This window comes from Chiloscyllium punctatum, chromosome 18 (assembly GCF_047496795.1).
Source record: "Chiloscyllium punctatum isolate Juve2018m chromosome 18, sChiPun1.3, whole genome shotgun sequence".
NCBI lineage: Eukaryota > Metazoa > Chordata > Chondrichthyes > Orectolobiformes > Hemiscylliidae > Chiloscyllium > Chiloscyllium punctatum.
In genome coordinates this window covers 96,484,969-96,503,426 of record NC_092756.1, presented here as the reverse complement: position 1 = coordinate 96,503,426, position 18,458 = coordinate 96,484,969, and the positions used below count along the sequence as shown (strand labels likewise).

General features: G+C 43.6%; 1 protein-coding gene across 5 annotated transcripts in view; it reads left to right on the top strand.

The window, feature by feature from the left end:
• Window positions 1–10,604, top strand: part of ap2a1 (adaptor related protein complex 2 subunit alpha 1) — a 64,568-nt gene extending 53,964 nt beyond the window's left edge. For 3 of the 5 annotated variants that reach the window (XM_072588856.1, XM_072588861.1, XM_072588860.1), the window contains 2 exons: window positions 660–794; window positions 2,111–10,604. In XM_072588856.1, coding sequence (XP_072444957.1) covers window positions 660–794; window positions 2,111–2,188 — 213 coding nt within the window. In that variant the 3' untranslated portion in view covers window positions 2,189–10,604. The remainder of the gene's footprint in view (window positions 1–659; window positions 795–2,110) is intronic. The other 2 variants (XM_072588859.1, XM_072588858.1) reach the window with 2 other exon arrangements.
• The last annotated feature ends 7,854 nt before the right edge of the window (window positions 10,605–18,458 follow it).

The following is an 18,458-nucleotide window of genomic DNA, read 5'->3' as shown; positions in this document are numbered from 1 at the left end:
CCATCTGCCTCACCTGTCTGGTCTCTTGCATTGAAATAAAAGCAGTTTAATTCTTCAGAGTTGCCTCGTTCTCTGACTTTGGTCTTGCCCGACTTTTATAATTAAGTCACTTTTTTAAAATTCCTAACCAATCTCATCTGTCTTTCTATCCTCACTGCTACTTAGGATCCCTTCAAGCCCGCACTCGCCCCTATTTCCCCCCAACTCCCACTTATTTAAACCCTCCTGAGTAGGTCTACTAAATCTCCCCGTCAGAATATTGGTTCCCTCTCCAGTTCAGATAAAACCCAACCCTTTTGAACAAGTCTTTTCTGCCCAAAAGAGATTCCACTGATCGAAAACTCTGAATCCTTGCCCACAGCACCATCTCCTCAGCCATTGATTTATCTGTCCTAACTTCTTGTTCCTATTCTCTCACTAACACATGGCACTCCAAAGATTACTGTCTTTGAGGTTCTGCTTTTTGAAGGTTAAGTGAATGAGAGTCCAGTGGGAGCTTTTAAGTGACAGAAGGGGGCAAATTGGTGAGACAGTGCAAAGTATTTATAACTTGCTGAAAGGGATACTGTAGGTTTTCACACCGTCAGGCAGGGCTTCTGGCTGTCACTCCACTCGGATATTCCAATTGATTTATTTTTCTCCTCTTTTCATTCTCATAGTTAATAGGATTTGGCTCCGCTCTGCTCCAGGATGTCGACCCCAATCGTGACAACTTTGTTGGCGCAGGAGTCATTCACACAAAATCCATCCAGGTCGGCTGTTTGTTGAGGCTGGAACCCAACAGTCAGGCACAGGTTGGTGACACGCTTTTTAAAAATTAATTGGTGGGATGTGGGCATTGCTGGCTAGAACAGCATTGTTGCCCTTCAAGATGTTATGAACTGCTTTCTTGAACCCTGCAGTCCATGTGATGTTGGGATATCCACAGTGCTGTTAGGAAAGGAGTTTTTTTTTTAAAAACCTGCATGCGTGAGATGAGAGCGTCACTGGCGAGGTCAGCATTTATTGCCTATCCTTAATTACCCAGAGGGCAATTTAATCGTCTACCACATTCCTGTGGCGAAAGTGAGGACTCCAGATGCTGGAGATTAGAGTCAAGGTTAGAGTGGTGCTGGAAATGCATAGCAGGTCAGGCAGTATCCGAGGAGCAGGAAAATTGTTCCTGATGAAGGGCTCCTGCCCAAAAAAATGTCAATTTCCCTGCTCCTCTGGTGCTGCCTGACCTGCTGTGCATTTCCAGCACTACTCTAATCTTGACTCACATTCCTGTGGGTCTGGAGTCACATGTAGGTCAGAACAGGTAAGGATGGTAGTTTCCTACCCTGAAGAACATGAGTAAAGGATACTGCCAGGATTTTGATCCAGCAATACTGAAGGAACGGTGATATCGTTCCAGGTCAGAGTGGTGCCCAGTTTGAGGTGGGGATCTTATAGGTGGCAGTGCACTCCAAGCCCCCCTCGCCCTCTTTTTCAGTGTGTATAGAGGTCACGGGTTGGAAGCTGTTGTCAAAGAAGGCTTAATAAGTTACTGCAGTACATCTAATAGCTGGTACGCACTGCTGCCACTGTGCATTGGTGTAGGGAGTGAGCATTTAACGTGATAGTTGGAGGTCATTTGAGTTGATTTAATCTCCTGATGTCCTGTGCCACTTAATGGCATGGTGGATGCCAGGCTTTGTAGTCCAAGTTATCACATATAAATGCGGAGAGTGCCTTGGGTCCCCACTGCTCAATGGGTCAGTGGTTTTACTAAAACTGCAGTTTATACTGGCCATTAGCTGACCTCCATTGGAGATGATTTGTGGCAGATTTCGGTACTATCAGCCCAAATACCCAACTCTTTGGAACAATCCAGGACATGAATATTGAGTGAGAACAGTCTGGAACCTGGGGAGGTGTTGAAATTTGGGAGGGTGTGGCTTTGAGTAATTTGGAGGCTTTGTTCTCTTTGACTTGTGCCTCAAATAATATTCTACTTCTACAAACCTGTGCAATCTGCTTTAATGGGGTTTCTCTACATGGTGCCCTTCATCCTATTTTTATTTGACCTGCACATGCCAGTGGAAGTGGCTCATGTTTGTTTGTCTCTCTTTCTCTCCTTTTCCTTCAGATGTATCGCCTCACACTACGCACAAGCAAGGAGGCTGTGTCGAAGCGACTATGTGCATTACTGTCTCAACAGTTCTGAAGCCTCAGCATGTAATCGATCTCTTACACTATACTGTGTGTTTGTTTTGAGTCTGAGTGTGTGTGTGTCTGTGTGTGCATGTGTGTGTGATGGTCCATTTATCTATGCGCCACGTCCAGTGAAAACTTCAAGAAGCATCATGTGATGTCCTTTTCAGTGCAGTATATGTTTACGTGATTGTAGAGGGTTTTTTTTTGCTATTGAGGGACTTGGAAGTTTCCTTGTTATGCGAGGCATCATGTGTGGCAGAGGGAAATGGAAAGGGTGAGCAGGGCTGACACCAGGTTGTGGGGATGCTGACACTACATAGCTGCTATCTGTGGTACCTCTCAATCATGTTGACGAGAGCCCGTCCATGATTGCAATGCGCCCCTATCCCTGGGATGATTGGACGTCACGGCTGTAGCCCTCGCTGCCTGCTTTTCGTTTCTTAAGGTATCTGCGATTAGAAAGGAACCTCTCAAACCCCAGCTTGGTACAGCCGCCACACAGTGTCAGGCTCAGCCGCACCCAACCCAGGAAAGATTGACCTGCGCGGTGTGCTGAATTAACTCCGTGGTTTGGCGATGCCATTCCCCTTCGGCTGTTCTGGGTTGGCGAGTGACCGTTGTCAACAGTTGCTTGTCTCTCTGTGTTCCTCTGCTGGAGTGTTGGGCTATGCCAGTGTGTGATGAGGGTGAAGTCAGACTCAGCCATGAAGCCCCTCTCGCACCCACCCCCTGCCCCTTTCCCACTTGGAACAGCCCATGCTAACTACCTGCCTGAGCTTGCACATAGACCACAGCAACATCAGGCTGTTGGAGGACACCTGTTTTCTGAAGACACCTGTTTCTCTAGCAACAGGAAATTGCCTTCTGAGAGCTGGAGAGAGTGCGCGGGGACAGAATATTTCCAGTAGCCATTCAGTGACTTGCCCTTTCTGTTCCCCATGCCTCTGCACATTTCATTTAGATGATGCCCAAATACGAAAAGACCTGGAAGTTCCACCTCATTGTTAATCGATATAGTCATTCCTGATATTAAAAGAAAGTATGAAGTAATTGTAAAATGTATCTGTATATACCTCTTTATTTAGGGTTGGATAGAAATACCTGTACGACCGATTTACTCTCTGGTCACTGATGTTAAGTTAGCTGTTTAAATGTCACCACTGAAAATTAAGAGGGTGGGCAAACTTTTTTTATTTAACCTTAAAGCTTTACATTTTGTTACAAGTGCAAAAAGACTGGAACAGTTCCCTTCTCATCCTCTTTGTCTTCCCTTGTTTCTTTAGAAAACAAAGTCTGCTCTCTTGTCACCTTTGAGTCTCACTCGAGTCGAATTCTCATTCCCTCCTCCCCTGCTGTTAGTAGTCAGCACGAGCTGCATGATGCGTGCGATTGAGTAGGAATGCTTGCTTTAGTGTAAATGCAATGAAACGTGAGAATGGGGTGAATTGTTCCTTACTCTGAATCTGCTTTCATGCCAGCACTACTTTCTTTGGTTCCGAGTCTGGGAAGTCTGTGTCCATGAGCCAGCTCCTCAGCGTCTACACTTCTCAAGCCAGCTTCCCCATCCTGTGCAGACCCAGCTCTTCATGGATTTTACAAGGAACCGGATTTGGCATCATAAACCGAGAGGAAAAGCAGCCTAAACTGCTTCTGTCTCCTGCATTCAAAAGTTCAAAATTTCTCTTTGTTTTCCTCCCCACCCAACCCCCTGCCTCTCCAGCACTCTGCTTCACTCAAAACGTCCTTCAATTTTGAATGTGTCATCTGTCTATTTGGGATCAGCTTGCTTGTTAATCCCCACCTGTTTCTTTTACCCACTACCCCTATAACTACTGCTCTGGGAGTTGTCTTATAAATGGTGTGCTTACCCCAGGTTTAGTGTAACCCTTCCTCGTTTTTGTTCAGGAGAATCCCATCTGCCTAACGCCTGTATATAGAACTAACCCAAGTGACTGGATAACAGGGCAGTGGGGCTTCTTTGCTGAGCTGTATAAAATAGAGAGAGCCTAACCAGTTTCAAAGGCTGATTTTTAACAAGAGCAAAACCGCTGGTAAATTGAGGGGGGGGAGGGGGCAGCCAAATTGAATTTTCAGTGGCAGCAATGAGTCGGACCATTTTAACAAATGGAGTTGCTGTAGCCTCGATGAAATGCGCGAGTCAAAATGTAACCTTGGAAAAGGAAACAAAAATACAAGAGAACAAAAGAATGTGAATAAAGTTCCCAGCTTGTCTTACTGTACAGCACCCACTGTATTGCATCTGGCAGATCCTATGTACCCAATGTGTTCTGTCCATGATTTAATTTGCACAGTACAAGGTGAGGAAAGAGTCACGTCAGCCATCCTGAGCTGCTCCTCAACACTGCACTTCTTGCAGAAATCCCATTGTAGACTCTAGCAGGATTGCCATTTAAGTTACGGTGGCCACCACAAGGAATCCTGAGGAAATTCTTTCTTCCCCATGGGCTGGAGAAAGACCATAAGAGGTAGGAGCAGAAGTCAGCCATTTGACCCATCTGAACTTGCACTACCATTTAGATCATGGTTAACCTCAATGCTCAACTCCACTAATCTGCCTCTTCCCCATAACCTTTGATTCACTTTATTAATTGGAAGTCTATGTCATCATTGTAACCCGGCCCAGTGGAGTAAGGGATCGAATATTCTCAGAAATGTTTTCTTCTCTATTATTTGGGTGACCGCCTTACTCTGAGACTTTCTTTTCTGGTCCTAGATTCTCCTACACGGTGGGGGACAACCTCTCAGCCCCTTTCTGTTTCACGGTTTCTCTCTCCTGGACTCTTGAGTACAGGCCCTGTCTACTCAACCTCTCCTTATAAGAAAATCCCGTTGTGTCTGGGATCAAACTAGTGAACTTTCTCTCTGCCTCCAATGGCAGTAAATATTTCCTTGGATAAGGGGACCAAAACTGTTTACAGTATTCTGGGTGTAGTCTGACTAGTGCCTTGCAGAGTGAGGGGAAGGAATGTTAGTGACGCTTGGCAGTGAGATTCATGACCATAAAACCACTAAAAAGAAATGTATTTTTAAAGTGTCCCTGACTTGAAGTCATCTGATAGGTGGCTTTCTGTAACTTGCTGTGCTGCTGGATTAAAAAGAGCCTTGGGAATCATCTTCTGGAGAGAGGACTATGGATGCTCGTTTTTGAGTATATTCAGCACTGGAAACCATAGTTCTGAGGGAAAGTGGAATTAATGTAGAGATCCAGTCTTGATCATACTGAAGGGTTCAAACGACCCTTATAACTTGCTCCTGTTCCTAACTTACTTCCAACATTGAGGTCCCACAGTTGACTTCAAAACCTAACCGTTATAATTGCTCATCAGGACCCAAGTCGACTGAATATCCTCATTGCAGGTAGATGGAGTGGGAATTGGTGTTTCCTTCACATTTTGTTTTGAGCTATTTCTGAACATACAGGCAAGGAATGAACAGAGTGCACCACCTTCCTAGAGGATGCAGCCACTGAGTTTGCTTCTCCCATTGAATTAAACACCGATAATCCATGCTCCCACTCCATCTCACTTGTCTTTCCCTGTGTGGAGACTCCTTGACATTTTATCTTCGTAAATAATTTGCTCTTCGTTCACATCCTGCTAAGAATTGACCAGATAGTCATTCAGTCATTGTTTCAAAATAGTCCATTTTGACCTTTTCTACTTCAACTTCACAAACCTGCGTAAATTTGTTATGCTTTAGCACAGCTGGTAGGAGAGTGTAATTACAGCATGATGTGTTTACATGGTGGTTTCCATTCTAAAAGTAGGGATTAGGATTCAACATAAAAGGTTGTCTGGAATTGCATGCAAATGTAAGACATATATTGTAGATTTTCAGTTCTTAATCCCTAGATATTATGCCACCTTATCTGTCATGAAACTTGATATTGTAATTTTGAGAATTATCGACATTTATGAAAAGGATAGAAGCCCTACTGTATGGAAGTAGGCCATTCAGTCCACACCGACCCTACAAAGAGCATCCTACCCAGACTTAACCCTTCATTCTATCCCTGTAACCCTGCATTCCCCATGGCTAACCCATCTAGCCTGCACATCCCTGGGCACTATGGGCAATTTAATATGGGCAATCCACCTTAACCTACATATCTGTGGGCAGCGGGAGGAAACCTACGCAGACACAGGAGGATGTGTAATCTCCACGCGGACAGTCACCTGAGGCTGGAATTGAACCCAGGGCCCTGGTGCTGTGAGGCAGGAGTGCTAACCATCAAGCCAATTGATATAGAATTGCTTCCTTGCTGTCTTAAATATTTGACGCTCCCATTAATTGTCTTTGCTGCTCTATCTCACCATTTTTGAATGGGTTTTCCAGAACTAAAGGCTATGAGGGGGTTCTTGTAACCAAGTTATTTTGAATTCAAGTTTGCTTTGGAGCTGGCTGAGGGTGCTTTCCAGTGTGATAATGTGTTCTAGAGCCAAGAAATGGCAAAATCCACCGACTGATCTATCTGAGACATGAAGGCAATCACGTGGTCTGGGGCAGAGAGGAATCACTTGGTGTCCCTTCTGGATACTGTGCAGCAGCTGCTACTGGACAGGCATGCAGCTTTGAATGTAAATTATCAAGTTTGTTGGGGGGGGGGGAGGGGGGGGGAGCTCTAGAGTGAAATCGCCTAGTGCCATTCACTTGGAACACAAGCCACTTGGGGGAGGTGCTGAGTGGCACTCACGACACCATAGCCCAAGAGTCAAGTCCTTGAGTGGAGAATTTTACAGAAGCAAATCCTTTTGTTTAACAGTAATTATCCACCTGTTAGGACTGTAGTTTCTTTCTGTCAGAGGTTTCTTGATGACCTGTGGAACCTGTTAGACTTGCCACCTAGTCTGCATCTTTCAATCTTCTACTGTGTCCATGTTTTCCAATAGTTCAGACAGCTGGGAACCGAACCTTTTGGGTTACCATGTACCTCGTTGACTTGATCCTTTTCCATTTCTTTGTAAATCTGGGGTGGGTGGGGATGGCTGCACTCAACTCTAAGAGCAGAGAGATGCATAGTGATTATTGGAGCTTGCTGTCTCTTCTGGGAACCAGGGAAGCCATTCTTGTGACAATAACCACTCTGTTGCCTTGTTTAAAAGCAGCATGTTTACAGATCATGAGTGAGGTTCTTTCTCTTTTGTTTTCCTAAATGCAATATGTATTAAAGCGATTAACTTAGTGATGTGTAGCACTTTAGTCATAGTTCAATCAAGGCAAAAGTGTATGATATTGTGTGATCTATAATGCAGTATATTTGTCTGTGTGCCTCCAGCCTTTGCTCTGTGTAACCAGCCCTACTGGTAAATCTGCATTTGATGCCTCGATAGATCGGACATGGGGTGGGGGGAGGCGATTTAAATTTGATTCCGAAGCTGAGGTACTTGCTCAGGATACATAAGGGTTGATAGTTAAAAGGGTGCAGTACAAAATCCAATTCACATTCCTTGTATCCTTTTACCATGAACCCTTTCTAAATTTCCTTTTGTATGAAACAGGATTGAACTAGACCCCTCCTCCTCTCCACCCCTTCCAGTAAAGTTCCCTCATGACTAGGGTGGGTTCAGTGGGCCACAGAGTTTACAAAGTTCCCTCAGCTGCCCATCTCCTGAAGACCTTGGTGATGGTGTCTTTTGCATTTTGTTAATCTCTGACCTTCCAGATTCCACTGATCACCTTGAACTCTTGAGCTGTAGGGACCAGTGAGATCCTTGACTTCTGTCTTCAGTCTGCATTGAATTAGCTGATGTTCGGCCCATCCATAAATGCTGATAGTGGCACTGCTAGGAAAGTTCAGCTGATGGCTGCAGTTCTGTGCCCTTGTGGTGCTGGGATGAAAGCTGTTCAGCTGACCCTCTTTGCAGCCCTTCCGTCCAGTCAGCCTGACAGTGTCAGCCAGTCAGAGTCTGCTGACCCTACAAACCATTCAGGCAGTCCATGCCTTTATTTCTCCTTATACACACCAGAGTAACACCAGAATTGAACCTGTTTGTATCAGAGCTCCAGCAGATGGGAGCTCTTGTTGAATTTTTAATGTGAAATATCCCGTGTGCATATTTCCATGTTGGACATCCATTATCAAAGTGTTGGTATCTTTTATTGAAATGGTCTTCTCATTCTAAGGATGAAGTCTAAATCATTACTGTAGTTACTCCATTTAGACAGTTGGGGCTCTTGCAGCTGCCATAGCAGTGAGGCAGTACTGCACAGCCCTTCGGGTGACACATTGAACTAAGGCTCCACATACTGAGCCCCTGGCACTGAGAGTGCAGAAGTGCGAAGATTATTCCAAGTCAACATTCCCGTTGAGCAGCAGGAGATTGATTCTCTGGACGTTCATGATGCTCTTCCTTCATGGGATCTTGCTGTATGTAAAATGTCAGCTGTACACTCTTGACATGGCAACAGTGCCTGCACTGCAAAAATTTAAGTTATTTCTTGTGAGGCGATTTGGTACACTTCTGAGCAACCTGAAGTTATGCAGCAGGATTGAAAATCCTTTTTACTGATTGTGTGTACTGGAGGTAATTTGGGAAAAAAAAATTGCAAGTAATTCAATTTTATTTAACGAAAAGATGTGAATTCAGCTTTGGGTGTATATTAAAATCTTGCAGCAAAGAAGATGGCTTTTGATCCATTTCACCTCTTTCGGCTCCAAGGAAGTTCAATTAATCACGTTGCTTGCCCCTGTTATGTTCCAAAATTGTTAAAATCTCCTTTGAAAATAATTATTAAAATATTTAATAATTAAATCAATTTCCATCACCCTTTCGGGTAGTATATATCACATCAACACACAGTTTTAAAAAGTAAATTACTGATTCTTTTTGCCAGTTAACTTAAAGATGTGTTCTGCTTACTGACTCTTGCCTGCCAATGCAAACATGGAAATATCCAATCCTAATTCCTTAAAGATGTTTTGTCATGTCTCTCCTCATGCTCAGAGTTCAGGGATACTTCTGGGTTTCAGTCTGATTATTCTGGACTCTCCATGTGTTTTAGTTTCCACTTACGCGTGTCCGTTTTGTGTGCACCAACGATCCAATGTTCCTTCGTATTGTCCTTTGTCGTCACAGAAATCCCCGTGTGGCTGTTACAAGGTGGTTGTAAAATGGACTCTCACTAATGCCTCATCCCACTCTTGCCTAATTTACAGTTGAGATGATCGAGATTCATGTTCACCTCTGCAGCAATTAGTGCAATGCCCACCTTGGAGAAATGAAATGTTTTAGGCACGGCAGATGTTGGGCTAACCCTATTGTTTGAGCGATTAAAGTCAAGTGTGCCTATAGTGGAGTACTGACTGACCTTTCCTATTGTAACCCTCACTGAAGCTAAAGTGTGAGGCTGGGCAACTGGAGCAGTTTTCTGCTGTTTTGGCAGGTATTGAGTGTTGTGCTGGTTTGCATAAATTGCTGGGCTCCTTGACTTCACGTCTTACATTCTACACTCCTACCTCTCACCCCCAGCCTCACTGTCACCACACGTTGATCTGTCTCTCACCCCACTGTTGGCATTCGCACTTCAGAGTGGTGGGGAGTGCCATTGAGGCACTCAGCAAAATTGGAACGTTCTCTGGTCACAGCAACCTGGAATAACGGAGGGCGTGAGTATCAGTAAGGATATGTGAGAAATGAAGTAGTGTTTTGGCGACTGTTGAGGCAAAAGGGACTGTTGAGAAGTGGGGCAGGAAAGGGAGCTGCATTTAAAAAGAAATTTCCCTCCAGCAAAATCCTTTTTCATGAGATGACATTTGCTACTTTATTTAGGAGGTTAGAAGGGAAGATGCACTTTGGAGACAATGAGGAGCTGCTGTACAAGGAGAGTGAACCATTCAATTGGCTTCATTGTGCCAAGTCATCACGATTGCAGTAACGGAGAGCAGGTTTCGCTAGATTGATAGGTCCCTACAAATGGCTTTGTCACATCTCAAGTTGGGGATCTAGTTCGAATACCCTTCGTCGGATCAGTATCCAGTGAAATGATAAAATACATGGACCATGTGGTCAGGAGTTGCCTTCACCTTACTGGATTTCCTAAACTCTGTCGTCCACTCTTGCTCATGAAGACAGTCCACTTGGAAGAAGACGCTGGAAGTTAACTGGCATTTGTACCTCAGCAGGAGATGAGGTGGGGAGGGCAGTGGCTGGAGTTAAAATTGAAATAATCTGTGTCTGATCTAATGAACATCTGACTACCAGTATGGCTGAATCCAAAGTAGGATTATGATGTTACTATGCAATTACTGTTTCATTAGAGGAGCAGCTTAGAATATTGTGTGTGCTGTGTGTGTCTGTATACACCCGAGATGTGAATCTCCCATCAGTGTTAAACGACAGAATATGTTTAACAAAAACAAATGTACAATGAAGGACACTATGTAGATAAACTGACCATAATGATCAGTTCCCTGTCTCTGAGCTGATTTATTTTTCTGTGTCTTCACAACGTGCACTGTTAATGAATGCAAGACTCACCAAGAATGATAAAGTGGGGGGAAAGGGGGAGAATTTGGGTTGGTTGTGATGCCCTTAAAGATGAATAGCTTTCCAGGCTCGCACTATGAGAGAGGTTCACTTGGATGAGGCACTGACCTTATTAGTGGAACTTTTGACCTGGGCACAGTCAATATCTTCAAAAGAAGGAAACTTAGAAACAAAAGAAAAATTGGCCTTCAATTCTGCTTTGTGGACTAAAACCATGAGTACCTTGATGTAAATGATGACCTGCTCATTGACATGGAAGTGCATTCCATAATGAATATTTTGCCTGTAATTCTGGAATTACGGGGAAGAGGGTGCCTGTTAAATTTGAATATCATGGTTTTGTAGTGCAGGTAATACAACAAATATAATTGGAGCTAGGTTCCTAAACACATGCATTGTCGAAAGGTTGACCAGACCCAGGATTCAGCTTGTTTATACAGTTATGTGTTAGTGATAGAGCGACCAGTGTACAGATCCACTGATGTAGTGACCTGACCTTCACTCAGCTTCCTCAATAGCTAATATTGCATCCTCTAATGGCAGAGGCACAGAAAAGGTAATGAGAGAGGGATACAGGATGTCACACTGAATGTTTAAAGGCTCATTAAAGCTAGGTGATCATATTGTGAAGCAAAAGCTGTTTTAGTCTTTGAACAGACTGAATATAAGTTTACAACATCAGACAGCCTTCCCTTTTGTGGCTGGTTTCAGGAAGGTGCTGGTGGACGCAATGGAAAGCAATAATGTTGCCCTATTTAGCACTGAACAATTGGTACAAGACAGAATACCTAACCACGCTTAACCCTACACCATGCTCAACCCTACAAATGCTGGCATGGGTAAGGTGGTCTTGAGGTACAGTGGGTAGTGTCTCTATCTCTGGGTCAGAAGCTTCAGGTTCAAGTCCCATACAGGATTTCACAGTCACAAGAAGTGTTTACATCGGGTTGCCTTCCACTCTGCCAGGATGGCAGCTATAAGAGCATGAGAGTTTCCTGGTCAGCCATAACAGAATGCAACACCAAACCATTGCATCACGTGGCTGAGCATAACCACGGACCAGTCAAGTGGAAATTCATGTTCGGAAATGCTTTCGCTGGACATGGGAGCTCGAGAGGTGGTCAAGGTAAGACCGCAGCTATATGACTTACATCATTCCAGGACACACCAGTCATCTGTCCCACACTTACAGCTCGCGATTTTCCATTAGGTGTCCCATCAATTCAAGGAAGCAATCTGGCCTTCCAAGACTTGGCCTGAAATCCACTTTAAGAGAATCATGGCCTGGTTTGGACAATTGTATCCTCTAAACTTTAGAAGAGTCAGAGGTGGCTTAATCGAAACATCGGATCCCGAGCAGACTTGACTGAGTGGATATCAAAAGCATGTCCCTTCCAGTGGAAATAAAAGACCATAAGACATAGGAGTGGAAGTAAGGCCATTCAGCCCATCGAGTCCACTCCGCCATTCAATCATGGCTGGGCATTTCAACTCCACTTACCCGCATTCTCCCCGTAGCCCTTAATTCCTTGTGACATCAAGAATTTATCAATCTCTGCCTTGAAGACATTTAGCGTCCCGGCCTCCACTGTACTCTGCGGCAATGAATTCCATAGGCCCACCACTCTCTGGCTGAAGAGATGTCTCTGCATTTCTGTTCTGAATTCTAAGGCTGTGTCCACCGGTCCTAGTCTCCTTGCCTCACGGAAACAATTTCCTAGCGTCCACCCTTTCCAAGCCATGTATTATCGTGTAAGCTTCTATTAGATCTCCCCTTAATCTTCTAAACTCCAATGAATACAATCCAAGCATCCTCAGCGGTTCCTCGTATGTTAGACCTACCATTCCAGGGATCAGCCGTGTGAATCTCTGCTGGACACGCTCCAGTGCCAGTATGTCCTTCCTGAGGTGTGGGGACCAAAACTGGACACAGTACTCCAAATGGGGCCTAATGAGCTTTATAAAGTCTCAGTAGCACAACGGTGCTTTTATATTCCAACCCTCTTGAGATAAATGACAACATTGCATTCGCTTTCTTAATCATGGACTCAACCTGCATGTTTACCTTTAGAGAATCCTCGACTAGCACTCCCAGATCCCTTTGTACTTTGGCTTTATGAATTTTCTCACCGTTTAGAAAGTAGTCCATGCTTGTATTCTTTTTCCCAAAGTGCAAGACCTTGCATTTGCTCACATTGAATTCCATCAGCCATTTCCTGGACCACTCTCCCAAACTGTCTAGATCCTTCTGCAGCCTCCCCACTTCCTCAGTACTACCTGCCTGTCCACCTAACTTTGTATCATCAGCAAACTTCGCTAGAATGCCCCCAGTCCCTTCATCCAGATCATTAATATATAACGTGAACAGCTGCGGCCCCAACACTGAACCCTGCGGGATACCGCTTGTCACCGGCTGCCATTCTGAAAAAGAACCTTTTATCCTAACTCTCTGCCTTCTGTCAGACAGCCAATCCTCAATCCATACCAGTAACTCACCTCTAACACCATGGGCCCTCACCTTACTCAGCAGCCTCCCATGTGGCACCTTATCAAAGGTCTTTTGGAAGTCTAGATAGACCACATCCACTGGGTTTCCCTGGTCTAACCTACTTGTCACCTCTTCAAAGAATACCAACAGGTTTGTCAGGCACAACCTCCCCTTACTAAATCCATGTTGACTTGTTCTAATCCGACTCTGCTCTTCCAACAATTTAGAAACCTCATCCTTAATGATGGATTCTAGAATTTTACCAACAACAGAGTTTAGGCTAATTGGCCTATAATTTTCCATCTTTTGTCTTGATCCTTTCTTGAACAAGGGGGTTACAACAGCAATCTTCCAATCATCCAGGACTGTCCCTGACTCCAGTGACTTTTGAAAGATCTCAACCAATGCCTCCACTGTTTCCTCAGCCAACTCCCTCAGAACTCTAGGATGTAGCCCATCGGGACCAGGAGATTTATCACTTTTAAGACCTTTTAGCTTTTCTAGCACTTTCTCTTTTGTAATAGCAACCATACTCAACTCAGCCCCCTGACTCCCTTTAATTGTTGGGATATTACTCAGGTCTTCCACTGTGAACACTGACATAAAGTACTTGTTAAGTTCTCCTGCTATTTCCTTATCTCCCATCACTAGGCTTCCAGCATCAGTTTGAAGTGGCCCAATGTCTACTTTTGCCTGTTGTTTGTTTCTTATGTATTGAAAGAAGCTTTTACTATCATTTCTAATATTACTGGCTAGCCTACATTCATATTTGATCATCTCCTTCCTTATTTCTCTCTTTGTTATCCTCTGTTTTTGTAGCCTTCCCAATCTTCTGATTTCCCAGTGCTCTTGGCCACTTTATAGGATCTCTCTTTTTCTTTAATACATTTCCTGACTTCCTTTGTCAGCCATGGCTGTCTAATCTCTCCCTGGATAATCTTTCTTTTCTTGGGGATGAACCTCTGTGCAGTGTCCTCAATTATACCCACAAACTCCTGCCATTTTTGCTCTACTGTCCTCCCCCCTAGGCTCTGCTTCCAGTCTATTTTTGTCAGTTCCTTTCTCATGCCCTCATAATGACCTTTATTTAACTGTAACACCATTACATCCGATTTTGCCTTCTCTTTCAAACTGCAGACTGAACTCTACCATATTATGATCGCTGCTTCCTAAGTGTTCCCTTACTGTAAGATTTTTTATAAAGTCTGGTTCATTACATAGCACTAGGTCCAGAATAGCCTGCTCCCTTGTGGGCTCCATGACAAGCTGTTCCATCCTGTAAGCATTCCATGAATTTCCTTTCTTTGGATCCATATCTAGAGCTACAGGATAAAATCACCATCATCTTACCAGACCATGGGGCTGTTTTCTCATTACAGACAGATAACTGGTGGGGGTTTAACTGGATGGTCGTCTCACCTCAGATGAGGGAAGTAGTTGAGAAGAAAGGACCCTTTATCATAACTTCAACCAGAGCAGAAACTAAACCTATGCTGTTAGTGTTAGTCTGCACTGCAAGCCAGCCATCCAGAACCCCTGTATCTAAAGCGAGGGGTCATAGATGAAAAACAAGAGGTGAGAAATTTTTATTTTTATCTCTGAGAGTGGAGAGTCTTTGGAATTCCCTTCCTCAAAAAGCAGTGGATGCAGAATCTGTAACTATTTTGAAGGCAGAGGTAGATTCTTGATGACTGGGGGATGAAAGATTATTGGGGGCTATGCACAAATGCAGAATTTTGGATCAAATCTGATCAGCCATTATTGAATAGCAGAGCATGCTCAAAGGACAGAGTGGTCTACTCATGTTTCTTGATCGTATATATTGTTGGATGTTCTGAAGTTGGCTTGTTGGATTATCTCTGGTTGGCATTTGAGGTAGAGGCCCTTTGTCTGGGTCTAACCTGCTCTTCTATCATTTTCTTTTTCTCAAAAATTTCATTGTTGACTTAAGTGGCTCAGTTGATAAGTTTTATGCAGTAGGCGTATAAGATGAAGTCCTCCACAAGATGACTTCACTCACAGGATTCCCAGAACAAGAGGCCAGAAAAAATAACAGCCACTAACGATGTGAAACTCCTTCACCAAAGAAGCGTGGAGAGAATATTGGATGCGCTACCACAGCACATTACTGAGTTGAATAGAAAAGACGTATTAGTGAGGAGGTTAGGAAAGCAGGGAGGGAGAAAGTAATAGAAGAACATAAGGACTGGGAGCTGGGATAGGCCATTTGGCCCTGCTCTGCCATTTAATATGGTCACGGCTGATCTCATTTGGGCCTCAGCTCTATTTTTCTGTCTGTTCTCCATAACCCTTCAACCAATAACTAATTTAAAAAATCTATTTCCCCCTTCAATTTATTCTATGTCCCAGCATCCACTGCACACTGGGGTAATGAATTCCATAGAATTTAGTCATTTCTCCTCATCTCTCTTTTAAATCAGTCGCTCCTTATCCTAAATTGATGGCCTTGTGTTCTCGATTACCCCATGTGACAAAACATCCCTTCTCCATCAACTTTGGTACTTTATACGCAATTAGATTTCCTCTCACTCTCTCAAACTCCAGAGAGTACAGGCCTAAACTGCTCAATCTCTCGTCAGAAGATAAAATCTTCACTTATGGAATCAATTGTGGTGTACCTCCCCTGAACGGTCTCCAATCCAACATCACCCCTCCTACATTAAGGGGACTAAAATTGTGTGCAGTGCTCTAGGTGGCAGTCTCACTAAAGTCTTGTACAGTTGCAGCTGTAGTTACACTTACACTTCCTTACTTCTATACTCTATCCCTTCAGCAATAAATGCCAAAATTCCATTTGCCTTCCTTATTAGCTATTGTATCTGCACACTAGTTTTCTGTCTTCCATGAGAACACCCAGATTCCTCTGCATTGAAACACTGAAATGTCTCTCTATTTAGATAATAAGTTACCTATTTATTCATCTGACTAAACTGGATAACTTCTCACTTATCCAGTAGTAGAAAGTGAGGTCTGCAGATCAGAGTCAAGAGTGTGGTGCTGGAAAAGCACAGCAGGTCAGGCAGCATCCGAGGAGCAGGGGCATCGACATTTCGAGCATAAGCCCTTCCATCAGGATTGAGGTTTATGGACCAAGAAGACTGGGAGATAAATGGGAGGGGGTGGGGATGGGGCTGCGGGAAGGTAGCTGAGTGCACGATAGGTAGGTGAAGGTGATAGGTCGGAGAGGAGGGTGGAACGGATAGATGGGAAGGAAGATGGATAGGTAGGCCAAGTCAAGAGGGTAGTGCCAAGTTGGAAGGTTGGATCTGGGAAAAGGTGGGGGGAAGGGTAATGAGGAAACTGGTGAAGTCCACATTAATCCCGCGTGGTTGGAGGGACCCAAGGTGGAAGATGAGGAGTTTTTCCTCCAGGGTTTGGTAATGGCCACTTATCCAGGTTAAACTTTACCTGTTAAACATTGGCCCATTCACCTAATTTCTCCATATTGATTTGTAAAGTTCTTATTTCTTCACTGCAACTTACTTTCCCCACCTAGTTTAGCTTCATCTATTGTACTTTCTAGGAGCAAGTTACTGCAGATGCTGAAATCTGAACTGAAAGCAAAACGTGCTGGAGATCTCAGTGGGTCAGGCAGCATCAATGGAGAGAATGCAAGCTATCGTTTTGAGTCCAGATGACTCTTCATCAGAGTTGAAGTGAAGGGCGGAGGGAGCAGCATTTATGCAATAGTTGAGTAGAGTGGGTTGGAGTGCTGGAGGAGAAAGGATGTTGATAGTTCAGATTAAGTGATTGGAATTTTTATCGTATTATCTGTCCCGGCATCCAAATCATTAATATAAATTGTAAGTACAGTATTTGTACATCGTAAATATGTCATTAGGATTAGAGAAAAGAAAAAAAGGAGGGAAACTTAAGTTGAAATATATATACTGGCACTAGCTAGTTATGCCAAAGAGTCCATTTCCATGCTGTGTTCCTGTAATGTTATGCAACTGTTACTACATTTTCCCATTAGCAAATTCTTTAGAAATTGGGTAATCTTGTATGCAATAAAATCCCACTGTAATGCTCTGGATCATAGTCCTGAAACAGAGATGCCAGAGAATGAAGTAGCTCTACTTTTTATATTTGATTTCTGCAGGAGACACTCTGCAGGGAGACAGTCAGACAGTGATAACAGACACACCACCTTCTCTCAAAATGTTCAGGCTGAGAGAGTAGCTGCTATCTCACCAAATGTATGCATTTTTTCACACGAGCATTCACAGTAAAGGCCAGCATTCCTAAGCTGATTAGTTTTAACAGAAGAAATCTGATTTCCTTCTCAGTAAATCATGTGTCACAAAACAGTAAAATAACAAACTGCTAATCCAGAGAAGAAACCTAAACCATGAATGTTTTGATTAATTCAATGACCTTAAAGAAAGGTAATTGTAAATATGTTACAAGCTGACAGCTACCTGCTCTGAATTGGTTATTCAATGCTTTTGTACCTCAACCGGTGTAATCATGTCTCTACCTTGCTGAGTACTTACTGGCCCACACTTCCTAATTGTAATTCCAAATTCCAAGAAAGACTAGTCTGAGCAGGTAACTGATATTGAGTCACAGGCCAAAGGTTGCAACTTTACAAATGGGCCACAGTGAGAGCCCTCAAATAGTAACAAGGAGGGAACTTTATTCTGCACACAACCCATGCTGGGAGTGTTGATAAAACTCTATACTTTCCACATCACTGTACCTAATCCCATGCTGCACCTGCTCTGAACTTTGGAGACTGTGCAGAGAGCTATGCTGTGTATCTAACCTTGTGTCCACGAGTGTTTGATGGGGACAGTGTATGGGGAGCTTTGTACAGAACAACCTCAATTATCTGAACAAGATGGGCAGGGAGTGTTTTGTTCGGGTAACGTTTTTATGGGACCTTGAGATCTTGTTCAGATAATACAAAATTTGGATATTGACGTTTGGATGACAGAGGTTGTTCTGTATTCACTTTAAATGATTAAAGAGAGCTGTGCTCTGTATCTAACACCATGTTGTCCCTCTCCTGGGGACAGCATGGAAGCAGCTTTAATTTCAGTTTAAAAGAATAGAGAGCTTAACTCCATGTTTAATCCTTTGCTGTCCCTGTCCTGAATGTTTGATAGGAAACTTTATTCTGTATCTAGCCCAGTGCTGAATCTGTCCCAGGAGTGTTTGATGGGGACAGTGTGAATGGAGCTTTAATTCTTGTTTATTTAGTAAAAAGAGAGGAGCATGGAAACAGAACAACCAAGAAAAAGCATTTGAGGTAATTTAGA